This window comes from Sinocyclocheilus rhinocerous, unplaced genomic scaffold (genome assembly GCF_001515625.1).
Source record: "Sinocyclocheilus rhinocerous isolate Xijiao unplaced genomic scaffold, SAMN03320098_v1.1 scaffold752, whole genome shotgun sequence".
Classification (NCBI taxonomy): Eukaryota; Metazoa; Chordata; class Actinopteri; order Cypriniformes; family Cyprinidae; genus Sinocyclocheilus; species Sinocyclocheilus rhinocerous.
In genome coordinates this window covers 872,163-890,641 of record NW_015639777.1, presented here as the reverse complement: position 1 = coordinate 890,641, position 18,479 = coordinate 872,163, and the positions used below count along the sequence as shown (strand labels likewise).

The 18,479-nt window shown below is 37.8% G+C and overlaps 1 protein-coding gene across 4 annotated transcripts in view; it reads left to right on the top strand.

The window, feature by feature from the left end:
* LOC107751882 (anoctamin-10) overlaps positions 1-18,479 on the top strand; it is a 42,561-nt gene that overhangs the window by 22,523 nt on the left and 1,559 nt on the right. For 3 of the 4 annotated variants that reach the window (XM_016567650.1, XM_016567649.1, XM_016567651.1), the window contains 2 exons: positions 9,929-10,045; positions 17,470-18,400. In XM_016567650.1, coding sequence (XP_016423136.1) covers positions 9,929-10,045; positions 17,470-17,496 — 144 coding nt within the window. In that variant the 3' untranslated portion in view covers positions 17,497-18,400. Of the gene's footprint in view, positions 1-9,928; positions 10,046-17,469; positions 18,401-18,479 lie in introns of those variants that run through there. The other variant, XR_001641306.1, reaches the window with a different exon arrangement.

Sequence of the window (18,479 nt, the reverse complement as noted above, 5' to 3'; positions counted from 1 at the left end):
TGTTTGTTTAAGTGCATCAAGTGGAGTGCAAACGGTAAAAGGTCTTGAGGCAGGTGTGACACGCTCTCTATTATGGATTAAGGGTGCTTTCACACTTGTTTCGATTGCTTGGTCCGAACCCGAGTTTGATTGCTCCCCCTCCCCCTGCCCCCGCTGGACTGTGTTCACATTATATTATCTGGGTCCGAACCGCGGTTCGTTTACGTCATCAAGCCAGCAGCTGTTTACCCCATTGCTTAGTAAGGAAGGTGCAGGAGAAGACAGCAAAATGCATAGCATTGCTCTCTTCAATTTTATATTTATGCACCCTTAAGTTGCTTTCACACTAGCACTTTTGGTGCGCACCCAGGTTCGATTGACATTAGAGTTCGGTACGTTTGGATGATGTGAACGCGGCCTTCCGAACTCTGGGGCGCACCCGCGAACCGTACCCGAGTCCGCTTAAAAGGGGTGGTCTGGGGTACGGTTCAAGTGAACTCTGGTACGCTGCTGATGTGAACGCAATCGTACCAAATCACGGAACTGACGCGCTGCAAGCAGAGAGCTGTATATCTCATTTCTGTTCACCTTCATAGGGCATTTGCAGTACATTCGTAAGGCAGACGTAAGTGCCGTTAAGTACTGAAGCTTTGGAAACAAAACCAATGGTTCAAAAACCTAAATATAAAATTGAAGAGAGCAATACTACGCATTTTGCCGTCTTCTCCTGCGCCTTCGTTACTAAGAAACGGGGTAAACAGCTGCTGGCTTGATGACGTAAACGAACCGCGGTTCGGACCCAAATAATATAATGTGAACACAGTCCAGCGGGGGCAGGGGGAGGGGGGAGCAATCGAACTCGGGTTCGGACCAAGCAATCGAACCAAGTGTGAAAGCACCCTTAGTGCAAATAGCCGCTGCCTTAATCTATCCATACTATATACACACACATACATATTTTTTCCCTTAGGTTCAATGTTGGTATAGTTACAGTTTTTTGCCTTTGTGGGGCAGAATAATAGTGAAATCATCATAAATGGAAGTGCGGAAATTATGTAATGAATAAAAACCATCATACCTAACAAAACTGTCCTATTTACTTGACCTTAAAATAATAATAATAAAAAAAACTTTAAACCTATTAAGTGAATGAATGCATGCTTTTGAATTGCCATCAATGGAGAAAGCTGCTTTTTGGAACCATAATAGTGTAGTTATGGCATCTACTAGGTGCATCTAACTGGACAGTGCTAACCAGCCAAAAACCCTGACCCCTTGGGTCTTATGTGTCAACTTTTGGCTGAATTAGTGGCTTGTGTTTGGGGCTACGTAAGGGGCGGTTGTAAAACTGTTTGGGAAACACTAGGGGCGTGCGATGTCATGAGTTTTGATCGTGGATGATTAAAATGTATCCATGATTTGCTTTTGAAAAAACATTGTAGTATCGTGCTACAGCACACATTCTGTCAGTTGCAATTCTGGCTCCTCAGTCTCAATATACTGTACAACGTGACATACATTCTCATCAAATGTTAACTCAGTGGTAGACACTCACGGGACACTGCACTTCACAATCACAAAAGTACATTATTTGCATGTACTTTAAAGCCTTGCCGGTTAAACATTCATTTGCGTGCTGTTCTGATTTTCTGAGCACATACATTGAAGCGCTGAAGTTTCGTGTCTCATTGCGCTAATACTGTCAAAAACACACAAGGTTTACATATAAACACGGTTGGTTATGACTAAAGTGAAAGTAAACAGTTGAGAGAAAAACGGATGCGTGCCTGTATATTAGATGCGTGCAGGTCTTAAAGTGACAACAGACTAATAGTACTAAACATGCTGCCGCTTGTCATGTAAAGTGATAGTTCACCCAAAAATGAAAATTCTGTCATTATTTACTCACTCTCATGTTGGCCCAAACCTGTATTAATTTCTTTCTTGTGCTGAACTTTGATAGTAGGGGGAAAAAAAACAAAAAAACTATGGAAGTCACTGGGGACCAGCAACTGTTTGGTTACCCATATTCTTCAAAATAACTTTTATGTTCAACAGAAGAAAGAAACTAAGTCGGGTTTAAAACAACTTGAAAGTGAGTAAAGGATGACAAAAAATGTCATTTTTGGGTGAACTATCCCTTTAATGTTAATAAAACAACAAAACACAAAGAGAAAATCACTCACTGCTCTTGACTGAAGAACTTTAATGCAGTTGCTTTAAGAATCAATGTATAATGTATACAGTGAAGTGTATATAGTGTTTTATTTTTATATTTTGTTCATTTAATTTCTTGAATGCTACTCCTAAATACACCTACTGTACCTGAAAAATAAAGCACTGTTTATTTTATTTGTATATTATGTGTATTTGTAATCACAAAATAAAACAATGACAGATTTTTATCTTCGCACACTTGGCCTAAATCTTTAAAAAGCCACACAAGATATAATTTTGAAAGGCATAGTTCATTCAAAAATGAAAATTCTTTCATCATTTACTCACCTGCAAGTTGACAGCTAATGGTAGCCACTGACTTCCATAGTATAGAAGAAGAAGAAAAAATACTATAGAAGTCAATAGATACCGTCAGCTGTTTGGTTAACAACATTCTTCAAAATATCTTCTTTTGTGTTCAACAGAAGAAAGAAACTCGTACAGGTTTGGAACAACTTGAGGGGGAGTAAATGATGACATATGTTTCATTTTTAAGTGAACTATCCCTTTAATGAAAGCCAATATAAACATGATGTCTCCAACAGAAATGGTGCAGGATTAGTTACATTCATAAATTGGGGTTAAGTGTTTGTTCAACCCTAGATATGAGCAATAGTAACAGATATACTGTAGATCTGACAGTGTTTGAATATAAGAAAACACAGATTTGTTGTTGTTGTAGTGTAAGTGAGCAATCATCCCAAAAAGATGAATGCAGAAATAATCTCTGTGCCCTCAAAGGTCATCTTTGGATGATGGGTAATGCAAATGTCCCCTCGCTCTGTTATCTTTTCTTTACTTTGCTTTTGTGTGCATTGTCACTGGCTCACGGTGGAATGAATCAGAAAGGAGTGTGTGTGTGTGTGTGTCATTGCTGGTATTTCTCAGAATCATGACTGCTGCCTATTTTTGGGCCATTCGATACTCAGGTAATTACACGATGGCATGCCTCAGAGAGCAGTAACTAGGCAACAGTGTAGCCACGGTGACAGGAGACGGCTGAGGATCAGGAAGAACTGAAAAGCTTGATAGTAGGGAGGCTGATTGTGACCTCAGAGAGAGAGAAAGAGAAAGAGAAGGAGATTTGTCTGCAGACAGATGCACACGCTTATTAAAGCAAAACATTTTTTTTTTTCAAACATTTAGCAATGTTTTCAGTTTCTATTTCAAGTCATTGCTGTTCTTTTGAACTTCCCATTCCTCAAAGAATCCTGAAAAAATTATCGCAGTTTCCATAAAAATATTAAGCAGCATAACTGTTTGCAGTATTGATAAGAATATGAAATGTTTCTAAAGCACCAATTTAGCATATTAGAATGTTTTTTTTCAATTGTGACACTGAGCAATGGCTGCTGAAAACTGTTATTTTAAAGTTTTTAAATAATTTATCACAGTTTTACAGTTTTTTACTGTATTGTGCATAAAATAATTGCAGCCTTGGTGAACATGAGAGACTTCTTTCAAAAACAGAAAAAACAACAACTTTTTTTAACATTTTTTTTATAACTAGTTTTTATATATTGCTATCACCCTAATCAGAATGAATTTCGTTCATTTGAAAACCCTCATTGTCTTTGAGGCAGATAATTATGTATTTGTGTGTGTGTGTGTGTGTGTGTGTTAGCAGCTTGTTGTCCTACTTTGTAGCTTGAGGCCTTGTAGCTTTATTAGCTTGAATCTTTTTAACTAGAAGTTGCTTAACTATAGTTTAACTGCTATAGATCACAAATAGCTAACTTGGCAAGCTACAGTTCAAAAGAGACTTCCACAACACGTGTCAAGTAATGCTGTGCTCTGAATATTGAAATGAAGTCACTTTCATTCTTTTCAGTAAACAAATGCCTTTTTCTATGCAATTTGGGCCGGAAGTTAGCAAAACCCCAGTTCCTTCAACAAAAACCTAATAGGACTGTTTCATTGGATTTTGGATTATTGCAGAAAATAAACTCTGTGACCAGCAAAAGTTTATGATACTTACATGTTTTGTTCATCATGATAATCTTCACAAATGAACACAACGTTTTCAAAGCCTAAATACAGTTGGAAGAAGTATTAACGTAGCTAAATGTAGGCTATAAACTACACGCTACACCATGGTTTAACGAGTTCTATAAAGCCTCCACCAACTCTTTCAGTTTATATATATCGAACGATCCATTCAAGCAACACTTTGAATGCTCAAAAAAGCAGACATCGTACAAATAATCCATATGAACAGAGCGGTTTGATCCAAGTCTTCCGAGTAGACACAATGACTTTATATAATGTATAGATTTCATTTAGATATTTATTCACATATAAACATACACAGAGCTCATCAAATATGGTAAACAAGCTCATATGAGCATGCTTGACTCACAAGAACCATTGAGGTTTGTTCTCACATGTAACGCAAGCTTGATTGAACTTCATTTTGTTCTCGCACGTCAAACTAGTACTTTTGAGCTTTCGTGTTTACCATATTTGATGTACTCCCATGTTGGATGTGTTAATCAATGTTTATATTAAATTAAAAGCTTACATCAAATCTGTTCATCTTATGACGTGATTGTGTCTCTTCGGGAAGACTTCGATTGAACTGCTTTATTCATATGATTTACTTTTACAATGTCTTTATGCAATTTTTGAAGTTTTGGTGGAATGGGAATCTATAGGGACAGAAATCCCTGTGGTTTCATTATAATACCTTCATTTGTGTTTAGAAGATGGACGAAAGGCTTATGGGTGAGTAAATGATGACAGGATTTTGGGTGAACTATCAATTTAACAGAAATACATTTACTTAAACCATCAAGAGTTCTTTAGATCTCTTTGGATCACACAAAGGTGAATAGCGAGCTGGTTTCAGAGGCATATGGTGATCTATTTAACACACTAGAGTAGCAATGACAGATGACACTCTGCCAGCAGCATACATATCACTAATGTGGCCTTTGAACCCATAGAGAGCCATAAAGATCATCCAGCCATTCAATATGACTGACTGGTTCACATTGTAAAAAAAGCCTCTCCATTAAATGACATTGATCAGTGTGGGATTTTCAAGTATGAATAGCAAAACGTATACACATCATAAGTTAATATATTTTATAAACGATTTGAGACTGCAATTTGAAGTATGACAGTAATCGTCTACTACTTTTGGAGGTGGTCAGCTGCTAAGTTAGCATCACCCTGATTCCCAAATAAGAATGTGACCGACAAAAGTTTATGATACTTACATGTTTTGTTCATCATGATAATCTTCACAAATGAACACAACGTTTTCAAAGCCTAAATACAGTTGGAAGAAGTATTAACGTAGCTAAATGTAGGCTATAAACTACACGCTACACCATGGTTTAACGAGTTCTATAAAGCCTCCACCAACTCTTTCAGTTTATATATATATATATATATATATATATGAATGCTGACTAATGAGTAGATGAATTTACCTATTCAGTGTGATTGTGATTAATGTCCCCGACAACCTCTGTAGTCCCATTTAGCCACTTGTTAGTAACAGCCTTTTCAAGACAAGTAAAAGCTTTAAAAAGGGGCATGTACTGATGTATTTTATGCCGTAGAATAAAACATGAAAATATCTTGAGCTTGTGTTTACCACAGACTTATTTCAGGACCAAAAACACGTTCAAAAAATCCACTGACTCCAGAATGATGGAACTGGAAGAGCCAAAATGCTAACTGATTTCTGGGTTTGGCCTACATGCCTGCACCAATTAGGCACATGTTTTTGCAATCTGACGTTGTGTGATTTTATTGATGTACTATACTATGAAAAGCTCTCATTGTGAATTTTGCCATTATCTGCAGCATGGCTTTCTACAGGATTATAACAGAGGGCAAATATGGTTTTCATATATTCTGATTTGACTGCGACTGTCTAGATGTCAGTGGCTAAGTTAGCAATCGGACACAATGAGAGTGTGTGTATTTGTGTACACCCCACCCAGCGAGTGCTCGTGTTAACTGGCAGACAGGCTCTTCCAGGGCTGCTTTACTGAAGTCTGTGCTGTTGCATGACAGCCTAATCATGTCTGACATGCTGCAAGATCAGATGTGTCTGGCCACTACACTCTCTTTCACTCCGTTCTACTTGCATCTTAAAGCAGATGACGGCTAGCCTGGAAAGACTCTGACACCTCTCCGACACACATTTTCCTCCAGTTCATGGGTCACACATGAGATTGGTCATCAACAGGTTGAACGAATCATGGGCGGTACCCTCTCCTTTCTCATGATGCTTTTTACTACATTATTATATTATAGTGCAATACAGTGTTCTGTCTTCGTATTAGCAAAATTTTGGTGAAATTTTGTGGGAAAAATAGGTCCACTGTCCATTGTCAATAGTGTAGCGATTCATGAAGCACAGCTCACACAAAAGCCAAACAGCTTTCTATTGGTTAACAACAGATGGAGAAATCTTTCGCCCTCACACAAAATTTGCGTGGATTCTTATTGAAATGACTGAATTTCGCCTGGTAAAATTTGCTAAACAATGGCGAATTAGCCTCTATTCTATTCTATTCTATTCCGGAGTACTCATATTTGAGTCTCTGATAGCTTTTTAGGGGTTCAAGTGCGTAGCGCTGAAAACCTATTGTAATTGTTAGAATGGCCAAGGATCTCTACATAAAACTGATCAGGCAGACCATACCGTAAGTCATAGAGACTTGAAACTTGGAGGGATGGTAGTACTCACACTGTCTACAACGTAACCAAGGCTTGTCCAAATTGGCCTGACGGGGGCGCTACGGCAATCAAATGTACAAAATCACTCAGAACTCCTAAACTGTTTGTTGCAGGCTCAAGTGCCTTATGTCGTTGGAATCCTTGGCTCACGACGGACAAAATGCATGACGAAAGTTTTGGGTATTTTGGATTTTTTGAAAAACCTACTTTTGCGAACTAGTCCTAGCTTTTTCGCTCGATCGGAACCAAACCAGTGCAAAAAGATTCTCTGGAAGAGTGAATATCAATAATTACCAAAAAAAAAAAAATTTCGCAAAGGGTCGCCAAAACAGAAGGGGCAGGACCACTTTTACTAAAATGGCTATAACTTTTTTAACGGAATGAGATATCGTCGCCAAGCTCAGAAAACACATGAAAAAAATCTCGGAGCCTTGATCACTTGGTGGAGCTATAAAGAGGGGTAAAAAACATAAAAATGGCTATAACTACGCAACCATTTGTTCGATCAACATGAAAATTGGTATGCAGTGTCATTGTCCAAAGTGCCACAGGTGTCTTTAAGGACATTTGCGTATCTAAAAAAAACATGGCAACATTGGCAAATGAAGTTTGAGCACCTGTTAAGGTTAACAAAGGTCAATCGGAACGAAACTCAGTGGGCCTGTTTGACTCATGGTCTGTGAGAAATTTGAAAGAAATCGGCCACTGGGGGCGATATCACGTTTTTCAAGGGCATAAACGATTGCATATTACACATTTTTCACACATACACACACTATTTATATCATCTGATAGACCTCCTCATTCCAAACAACTTTGTCTCTATAACCACTGCTGTCAATCAAATTGTTTGGTAAATAATTGAGAATATGTAAAAAACCTAGTCATGGAAAAAAAAAAACACTGCTGTACAATTCTCTGAACTCTCTAGGTCAATAATTATCAAAAAATGTTGAACATAACCCTTTGGGTTGCTATAACGGGATCGTTTAGAAAAGGGGTGTGTCCAAATATACCCAAAAGCCTATAAAGTCTAAACGAAAACTTAAAACTTCACGAAACTAGGTGAGCACATGCGACAGGTGATTTATGTGAAAGTTTGTGCCTGTAATCGGCCCAGAGTCTCAAGAGCGATTTGGATTTTGGTGTATTTCCCAACAAACATCAAAATATTCACCCTTTCACTACATCATTTATAATCCTACTTTGTCATCAACAGAAGAAGAGCAGATTTTGTTCTGGTGTTCACACAGATCTGTTGATGAGTCCCAGGGGGTTCCTTTGTCTCCATCAGTCACAGCTTTAGCTAATGTCTCTTCTCTGACTTTCAGGAGCGTTTTAGAGTGTTGACACTGACATTGATATCTGAGCTAAACTGCTGCATCCAAAGCAGAGCTGGTGCACTTTCCACATTAGTCAACAATAGCTGACTCTCAGGGAGATTGAGACAAATGCAGTTTTATAGTGAATTTTATAGACCGTCATCACATGATTCAACTGTGCTACATTTAAGAAATGTTTGAAAGGTTAGTTTACCTAAAAATGAAAATTGTGTCATCAGTTGCTCACCCTCATGTTGTTCCAAATCCATTACACTTGTTCATTTTTGAAACTCAAGTTTTTGAGAGAGAGATTTGTCTTTTCTTCGAACGATCCATTCTGTCTCTTCTCTGACTTTCAGGAGCGTTTTAGAGTGTTGACACTGACATTGATATCTGAGCTAAACTGCTGCATCCAAAGCAGAGCTGGTGCACTTTCCACATTAGTCAACAATAGCTGACTCTCAGGGAGATTGAGACAAATGCAGTTTTATAGTGAATTTTATAGACCGTCATCACATGATTCAACTGTGCTACATTTAAGAAATGTTTGAAAGGTTAGTTTACCTAAAAATGAAAATTGTGTCATCAGTTGCTCACCCTCATGTTGTTCCAAATCCATTACACTTGTTCATTTTTGAAACTCAAGTTTTTGAGAGAGAGATTTGTCTTTTCTTCGAACGATCCATTCAAGCAACACTTTGAATGCTCAAAAAAGCAGACATCGTACAAATAATCCATATGAACAGAGCGGTTTGATCCAAGTCTTCCGAGTAGACACAATGACTTTATATAATGTATAGATTTCATTTAGATATTTATTCACATATAAACATACACAGAGCTCATCAAATATGGTAAACAAGCTCATATGAGCATGCTTGACTCACAAGAACCATTGAGGTTTGTTCTCACATGTAACGCAAGCTTGATTGAACTTCATTTTGTTCTCGCACGTCAAACTAGTACTTTTGAGCTTTCGTGTTTACCATATTTGATGTACTCCCATGTTGGATGTGTTAATCAATGTTTATATTAAATTAAAAGCTTACATCAAATCTGTTCATCTTATGACGTGATTGTGTCTCTTCGGGAAGACTTCGATTGAACTGCTTTATTCATATGATTTACTTTTACAATGTCTTTATGCAATTTTTGAAGTTTTGGTGGAATGGGAATCTATAGGGACAGAAATCCCTGTGGTTTCATTATAATACCTTCATTTGTGTTTAGAAGATGGACGAAAGGCTTATGGGTGAGTAAATGATGACAGGATTTTGGGTGAACTATCAATTTAACAGAAATACATTTACTTAAACCATCAAGAGTTCTTTAGATCTCTTTGGATCACACAAAGGTGAATAGCGAGCTGGTTTCAGAGGCATATGGTGATCTATTTAACACACTAGAGTAGCAATGACAGATGACACTCTGCCAGCAGCATACATATCACTAATGTGGCCTTTGAACCCATAGAGAGCCATAAAGATCATCCAGCCATTCAATATGACTGACTGGTTCACATTGTAAAAAAAGCCTCTCCATTAAGTGACATTGATCTGTGTGGAATTAGACAGTATGAATAGCAAAACGTATACACATCATAAAAGATATTTGAGGTGTAATTAGCACTTAATTATATTACATAGAGACAATTACATAATAATAGTCCATGAAAACGGTGTTGTAAAGTTGTCTTTTTCTGTTTATTGCAGCATGTTCTCCTTGCCTTCAAATTCATCCTGGCATTCGTCATTCCAGATGTTCCTAAACATATCCAAGTCAAACTAGCCAAGCTGGAGTTTGACTCCCTAGAAGCTCTTAAGAAAAGGGTGAGTACACATTTGTACATGTGCACATATCTACAGCATGCAAACAGGAAATGTGACCATCTATATGACAGGCCCTTCAGTGCAAATAGTCGTATGCGTATATGCCTCCGTGGGCTTCACAGAGTCAACAACACACGTCTGCGTCAACATTATTGATGATGTGGCAACCATTATCTTTTGGTTCAGAGAGGCAGAGAGCAGCATTAACATGCTTTCTGATCATTAAATGATCCGGAGAGACCTTTGTACATGCTGAGATGCTCTGCTGACATACGGAGTGCGTTCAGGTAGTGTTTGCTAATGAGGTTCAGCTATTTAGGAAGATGTTTATCACCTCGTATGCGGCATAAGAAGTAGGTCAGTCACAAAGGAACACACTGCAGTCTGCCCTTAGCAGACAAGCACACTAATAATGGGGGGTTGTTTTCCTCAAAAGGCAAAGCTATGTTTGGAATAAAATACTAATATACTGCTTTGCTGCGAACTGCCTTCTATTTTTTTTTTTTTTTTACATAATATTGAGACTTTTTCATTGAGTATGTATTTTGCAGTGATAAATATTTCAAACATTAGTATGCAACATGACCTCATCATTTTGCATGTTTAATTCAGTGAGTGGTGTTCAGTATTCATCTCATAAATACGTTATTTGTAATAAAAAATAAAAATAGTCAATTTTTATATAATGAGTCAAGAAGGAAATACTACTTTGTTGATAAAATGTTTATTTGCATAATCACAGTTGTTATTGATTCTGATTCGTCTGATTCGTCGGCTCTTATTTTTGAAGCAATATGAAAATGTTTAATAATGCATAAATGGTGAGACTTTGCTGTGATTTGAATTATTTTTTTTTAATTATATTTTAATATAAACATACAATAATATTATAGTGTTATCTGCTTGTTGCTATTGTAGGTAAAAAATGTGTTCCATATGTCTTTAATTTGAAAACTGTGGACACTGAAAATTAATTTATGAAATTATACTACCGTTCAAGAGTTTGGGTTGGTAAGATGTACTAGTTATCACTTATGATAACCAAGGCTGCATTTATTTGACCAATAATACAATAAAAACACTAAATTTGTGAAATATTGCGGTCAAAAATAACTAATAAATAAGTGATTCACATTTGGAACATTTGTGGTAATTAATTCAGACCACCGTCTCTCTTCTAAAATAGGAAAAGGCATGATAAATTATCTTAAGTATTAATAATGATTCCATACAAAGTCTGTCAAAGTGACAGCATCGACACGCTTTAACAGGATTCGATGGTTTTATTTCTGCAGAGACGAGCCCTCGGTCGGTTAGTCCGTTGCCATGGCTCTAGTGATATGGCACAGTTGGATTGTGAATGACAATGAGCTGGCGTGTGCTGATGGCATCCAGCGTTATCCTTAATGTGGCCTTGTGTTTCCTCCTCTCACTAACAGCAGATAAGATGTGTGTGATATGGCCCCCCTTTGCCTCTTAATGCTGTGGATTATAATATTTTCCAGTTAATTTGGGTACGTGATGAGCACTACTCTAATAGTTTTGCATTTTTATGTGTTGGTTTTAGCAAATCGCAGCACTAGTGTGCAATGGTGTAGGAATGAAAAATAGTGGGGGGCCGATTATAAAATCAACTGGCTTATGAATATCAATTGGTTCTACCTTATTTGCTGATAAGTAGATGTTGATAAATATGCGCAAGACAAGGAGGTTTATAATACCTGGTGAGATCTATCCATTTGTAATTTATCTCAATGGCAGTTGCTCGGCTGGCGCAGGACCCCTCCCCGAAGTATGTGAATTGAATTCTGCCGTTCCACTCATATGCACTCAGGTCCAGATAAGTTGTTTAAGGCAGTCACCTGAGCTGTAAACGCCATGTGATTAGTTAATCTTTAGCCAGTGAAGAAGGACATCCTGACAACAAGCCTTTAAAGGGATGGTTCACCCAAAAATGAAAATTCTGTAATCATTTACTCACCCTCAAGAAGTTCCAAAACCGTTTCTTTCTGAGTTTCTTTTGATCACAAAATAAGATATTTTGAAGAATGTCAGTAACCAAACAGTTGCTGGTAGCCATTGACTTCCAAAAATACACTATGGAAGTCAATGGCTACAACTACTGGCAATGACTTTTTTTGTGTGTTCAACAGAAGAAAGAAGCCCAAACAGTTTTGGAACTACTTGAGAATGAGTAAATGATGACAATTTTCATTTTGAAATGAAAATATCGCTTCTCTTATATCACTGACTAGCAACATGTACCAAATCATGGTTTAGTGCTGTGACATAAAGCCTATTGGCTTTTTAAAAAAGAGTGAAGGAACACTTTGATATGTCCTTCCCAGAAATATGTCAGCACTGTCAGATCTGGAAAGTGATTATGCTTGTTTTTCAAGAGGCCTTTAAAATCAGGCATTATTAAACCATTCGATATAATGAATTGCCATTTATATGTTGCTTGAAAAAGTATTTACAAGTATCTTCTTAAAAATTATGAAGATATTTAAATGAATCTTGAAAAGTGATTATTTATAATATAAAACTAATAACCGCAACCCTACAGAGAATAAGCAAATTATATCCTGATTGGCATGATTATTTGTTCATTAATACACTCTGAGATTTATTCAAGGAGGAAGCCATGAAAGCATCTTGATGGCCTCAGTTTCATGAAGACCAAGTATCATCTGTGCACGCTGTGGGAACGTAGGTACTGAAAAGGGAAGACCATTCTCCCAGCGAAATCAAGACAGCATATTTAATGGAATGATGGAGCACTTGGCTGACGATCTGCGATGAAGGCGGGACTCCGTCGAAGTTTCATCCGTCTAACATTTCTTTTAATTTAGCAGAGAGTCGCAGGTCGTAAAACACATATTGATTATGTTTCAGGATGACTGAAGACGTGATGTTTCTGGGCTCCTACCCCTCCAATTCTCTCTCACAAACTTCACCTGACACCAGCTCGTCCCTCTGCCAGTGCTGGCGGTGCGTCTTCACCAGAGTCTCTCCATCAGAAAGATGGACGGCAGCTAATAGCTTCAGTGCCCTCATCCGGATCTGTTAAGAGTTCAAAAGTGCCGACTGCAGTTAAACAGCGCATTTGGTTGGTGATATAAGACTGCAGAACCTCGGGGAGGTGCTTGGTCCAGTGGTTTGAGAGTGCTAGTGATGAGCTAGCAGCACATGACGCCATTTAGCTGTATTTCCATGTGTTCAGCAGCTTGAGAGGGTGAAGACAGCTGTCGGGAGAAAAGCTCCCACTGCTGTAGGGCAAAGGGGCTCTGAAAATAGCTGGCACTTTCAGCGGCAATGGAAACCCCCTGTTAGTGGCCAGTGTTTGGGAAGGATCCGGGGTGAACTCCAGGAAAAGGCCAAACTGCCAACACTGTCATGGAACCATTATGGCAACTGGCGATTTTAGTGTTTCTGTTTTGCTGAATGAGACCTCTTTAAACTGTAACAGCTGTTTGAGTGGCTGATAGGAATAGAAAACAAAGAAGGGCAGTGTGGATCTCTCTTGAAGACGAAGGAAAATGGTTGGGAACCATCTGCGTGTTAATTCAAAATTGTATATTATCTCATTTTACGTCAATACTGATCGAAGTGTTCCCATGTACAGTAGATGGGTTGGACAAGGTGGCTGTCCAGAGATACGTCTCTCTTGAAAAGATGTCGGTGTCTACAGTTCCCATCCATGGGTGATCCATGCTTTGATAAGGCAGCTTGTATTATGCATGCATGTTGTGTCCTGGGTTTTAATTTGCTTCGTTTTAGAACTGAGAATTAATGGTTCGGTTTTTTCCAACAGATGTCAATTTGTTGAATGATGGAGGCCATTTGTCTTAGAATCCGGGCTGTCAGTTTAATACACTAATTTAGTGTGAGTAATTAAAAAAATAAATAATGTGATAAAAATGAACCCAATTAATCATACCTCCTGACCCTTATGTAAATACCATAATAAGGATTTTTCCTACCTTCGGAGCAATTCAAGCTTGAATTACCACTTTTTGCGAGTCCGCATTCGGCACAGACCGGCTGCTACTACAGGCAACGAGTGATTACCATACTGTACCACACGTTAACCATAAGGTCAGGGGTGTTCAATCCTGGTCCTGGAGGGCCAACATCCTACAGCTTAGCTCCAACTTGTCCCAGCATACCTGCCTGGAAGATTCTAGTAATCTTGAAGACCTTGATTACCTTTGTTTAGGTGTGTTTAATAGGGGTTGAAGCTAAACTCTGGACACTCCTACAGAAGTTGATCAATAGTCATTGATCAGATTTAAATTTTGGGGTGGACACCTTGGGACATCATAGATCATAAGATGAAACTTCTTAGAAAAACTAAGATTTATGATTGAGTTTCCACTATAAGTGAAAAAAACTGCGCCACACAGGGCCGGATCATTGAAAATGTTTGTTTTGGTTGCTTATATTAGACTAAAACCACTTTTTAGGGCTTTATCTTGTACTATATGGTAGGGCCCTGGGCCCCTCTGTACGTATTAAGGGGCCAAGAAGCTATAGTTGTCAACTCGCACTTTGTGGACAAATGCCCCAGTCTTGGATTCTGAATCTTGGATTCAATCTGAGGCCCTGGCCCCATAATCCAGCCCTAGTGGCAAAGAATGTTGGTTGCATGATGGACCTCGTCAGATTCAGTCTGCGTTCGCATCATTGTCTGACCACCGTCACAGGAAGTGGAACAAGCCAGCCGTGTGAGGCAATCTGTCAACTTGTTGAAGTCCATGAGAATGTGACATGTCCCATTTTAACCTTTAATGATGTTAGGGGAAATGAAGTCATCACTTTCAATACAGCCAACATTGCATTGCTGTGAACAGAGTGAGCTGACAAACTGCGAGTCAGACTTTGGACCGAAATCAACTTGATGGTTTTCTCATAAATGATTAGGCTGTATAGACAATATATCATCAGTGTGATGGGACTGTACACAGCTGTCCAACCTCTAATGATTTATTGACTCCGAGTTTGCACTTGTATTTGAGTTCAGTTGTTAACATGAGTGATAGTATGTTGGAGTTGCAAAAGCTTAAAAGCTTTTAACCCACCTCCTTCTAATATAATCAATAGTGACATGTCCCGTCCCAGTTTGTCCATCAGGACCTCCCTTGAAATCCAGAATATTTGTTCCATTTAGGCACGTCAACCACCTTTGTTTGAACACCTCAGTTCTCACTTTTGTTAATGCTAATTCAGCCCGAAGGACGCAAAGGGAGTGTCTCCTGTATTTGTAGGTGAATCCCATTAATTATTTCAAGAACATGTGAGGGTCAAATAATAATAATTATTATTATTCAAAAAAATGTCCACCCAATTCTCATCATATATACAGTACACACACACACACACATGCGGTATCTGCAAAATGTTAAGACCGGAGCAGAGTGTGTGTGCGGTGCGGTGGTTAGCGTGACACAGCGCCAAACCAGACTTCTTTTTTTCCTCAATGGAAAGCATATTTACACTGTTTGAATCGTTCCCTGTCCCCTATATAGTGCAATACGTGCCATTCACTGTACAGAAAATATGAATTCTGTGGACAAGTGATCGATTTCAGCCCTTCAGATTTTTATTAGTACTGACCTGAATAAGATTTCACATGCTTACATATAGTCCACAAGAGAAAATAATAGTTACATTTATAAAAATGACCCTGTTAAAAAGTTTACATACGCTTGATTCTTAATACTGTGATGATCCACAGCATTTTTTTTTTTTTTGTGATACTTATTCATGAGTCCCTTGTTTGTCCTGAACAGTTAAACTGGCTGCTGTTCTTTAGAAAAAAACATCCTTCAGGTCCCACAATTTCTTTGGTTTTCCAGCATCCTTTGCATATTTAAACCCTTTCCAACAATGACTGTATGATTTTGAGATCCATCTTTTCAGACTGAGGACAACTGAGGGACTCATACACAACTATTACAGAAGGTTTTAACGCTCGCTGATGCTCCAGAAGGAAACACAATGCATTAAGAGCCCTGGGGTTTTTATTATTTTGCCTAAATATCTTTTTTTTTTTTTTTCCATTTAGTACTGCCCTTCAGAAGCTACAGAAGATACTTACATGTTTCCCAGAAGACAAAATAAGTTCAATTAACCCTGATCATCCAATTCAAAAGTTTTCACATCCAGGCTCTTAATGCATCGGTTTTCCTTCTGGAGCATTTGAACCTTTTGTAATAGTTGCGTATAAGTCCCTCAGTTGTCCTCAGTGGGAAAAGATGGATCTCAAAATCATACAGTACCTACACACACACGTATACATAGTGATCATTTATATTTTTAATTTACATTATTTAATTATTTAATTTTGTTTTGTTTTTTCTGGAAAAAAAATTGATTTGGCCTCAGTATGAATACTGTTGTCTAGACCTCTTTAATTATTGAAGTTTTTCTTTCACCACATTTAGAGGGACTTAAAGGTCCCCTGAAATGCTTAGAAACACGCAGCGGTACTCTGTGTTGATGTCATTTTAACTGAAACAGGAAGACAAAAAAAAATCGTTGAGCCGTTTTGGCGGAAGTGACGAACTGCAAGCTTTGAATGCTTATATCTTCTAAATGCGAATTTTGTCACTGTTTTGGAGCACACTGCCTTATAGATAACCTTAAGACGAACGCATTGATACTAACACCCGAAAAACGTTAATTTTGATTTCATGGGGACTTTAATATCTGGTGTGCCTAGTAATAACCATTGTGCAGTTTTCTCAGAGGAGACCAGAGCTCAGACTTACTGAACTTATACATACAGAATCACAGAATCAGCAGCTCTGGCCCTATTGATCTCTCTTTTGGATTGAAAAGTTAATTGCACCTAACACTTTTTCACTGAGAATGTAATTTGCTCTGGTTTGCTGCAGGCAGTGAAATTAATTAAATGAAACTCAGCATAGTCAATAGTCTGGGAGTCGTGTATGCTGCAGAGAAAAACATCTGTTATGGGTTCATTTTGATGGTCTTTTAAAAAAAGATTTAGTAGCTTTCTGGAATGTTCTTTTATTGTTCAAAAGCTTTCAAAATATAGCAGCATCCCTGCTCCCCTCCATCTCTGAAAACCCAGCGTGACTCATTTGAAACGCAGTCCTGCCTGGGGCTGTATATACACTGAACTAAGATCAGCTTCTGCCTTTTATATCCCAACATCTAAGACTTGTTCAGACCAGGGAGAACTGATGCTAAATCAGTCTGAATCAGTTCTCTTACATTATGAAACCTGAAAGATTATGAATATAAGTCTTGATTGTTTGTGTAAAACCTCTCAGAAGAGATTATATGGATATAAAGGGGGACCATACCCCACATCATATTTTGAGACTTTTTTTTTTTTGGTCTAGGTTCCCAAGTAAGTTCCATTATTAATATTTTGATACTGTTTGTCTTTTTAGAAAATACTGGAAGCTGCGGAGACCTGAAATAAGTGACGGGTGATGACAAGAACGCGACAAAAGTACTCAAGGTGTACACATGCTGTAAACTATCTAGTATTATATTTAACTGACTTTGACTTTAAATTGCACTCTTTGCCAAGTTATTAAAAAAATGGCTTATTGATGCTGTACACTTCTGAATGACAGGGTTTTATTATGTTTTCCCGTTTTTGCAGTCGCACGAATTGTTTTATTATTTCTTTATATGTCAATAAAACTGTTACTGGTATAATGAGAGAAGTGAACATGGGAATCCAATCGGTGCATGTCTGATGGGGTCAGTTGACTAGGTTGATTTGGTTAGTTTGTCATAGTACATCTCATTTTTTTATTTCTGTCTGAAGTTGTAAAAAAAATATGTTGTAAAGAGGTGATTAGAAGAAGTATTTCTCAGACATTGGGCCAAAAAACAATTTATTTTTATTTTTGAGGAATTAAATAAAAAATTGTTTGAGGACTTGAAATTGTCCGTTTTCAATCACTCCAAGTTCTACCAAAGATAGAGCAGTGCCTTTAAACATCACTGTACCATGTTTAACTGTTATGGCTTTTGTTTACAGATGTCAGGCCACTTCACCCTGCACTGTACTTGAAATAAGTATATTCAATATTCTCTGCCTGAAAATAAACATTTTAAATATTCAGATAACATACTCCTCGTCCTTTCCACACCTTGGGATGAGACATTTGTGATTGAGACTTTCAGAAGGTGTCCTTTATCAGCCTTAAACTCAGAAGCTGCATTACCAACAAACACTGAAATATTGTAAGAACACCTAAATTTTTTTTTTTATGACATTAGCGATTCAGTGACCATGTTTTCATGCAAAACATGCTAGTTAGTATTAATCACATATTCAGAAACATGCTAGTTTTCTCGCTATTTTCCTATTATACTCCATCTTTCCATTACACAGCACGTTTATTCAATTTTCATTCATGTCCTTAAGCAGCATACAACAGCATAA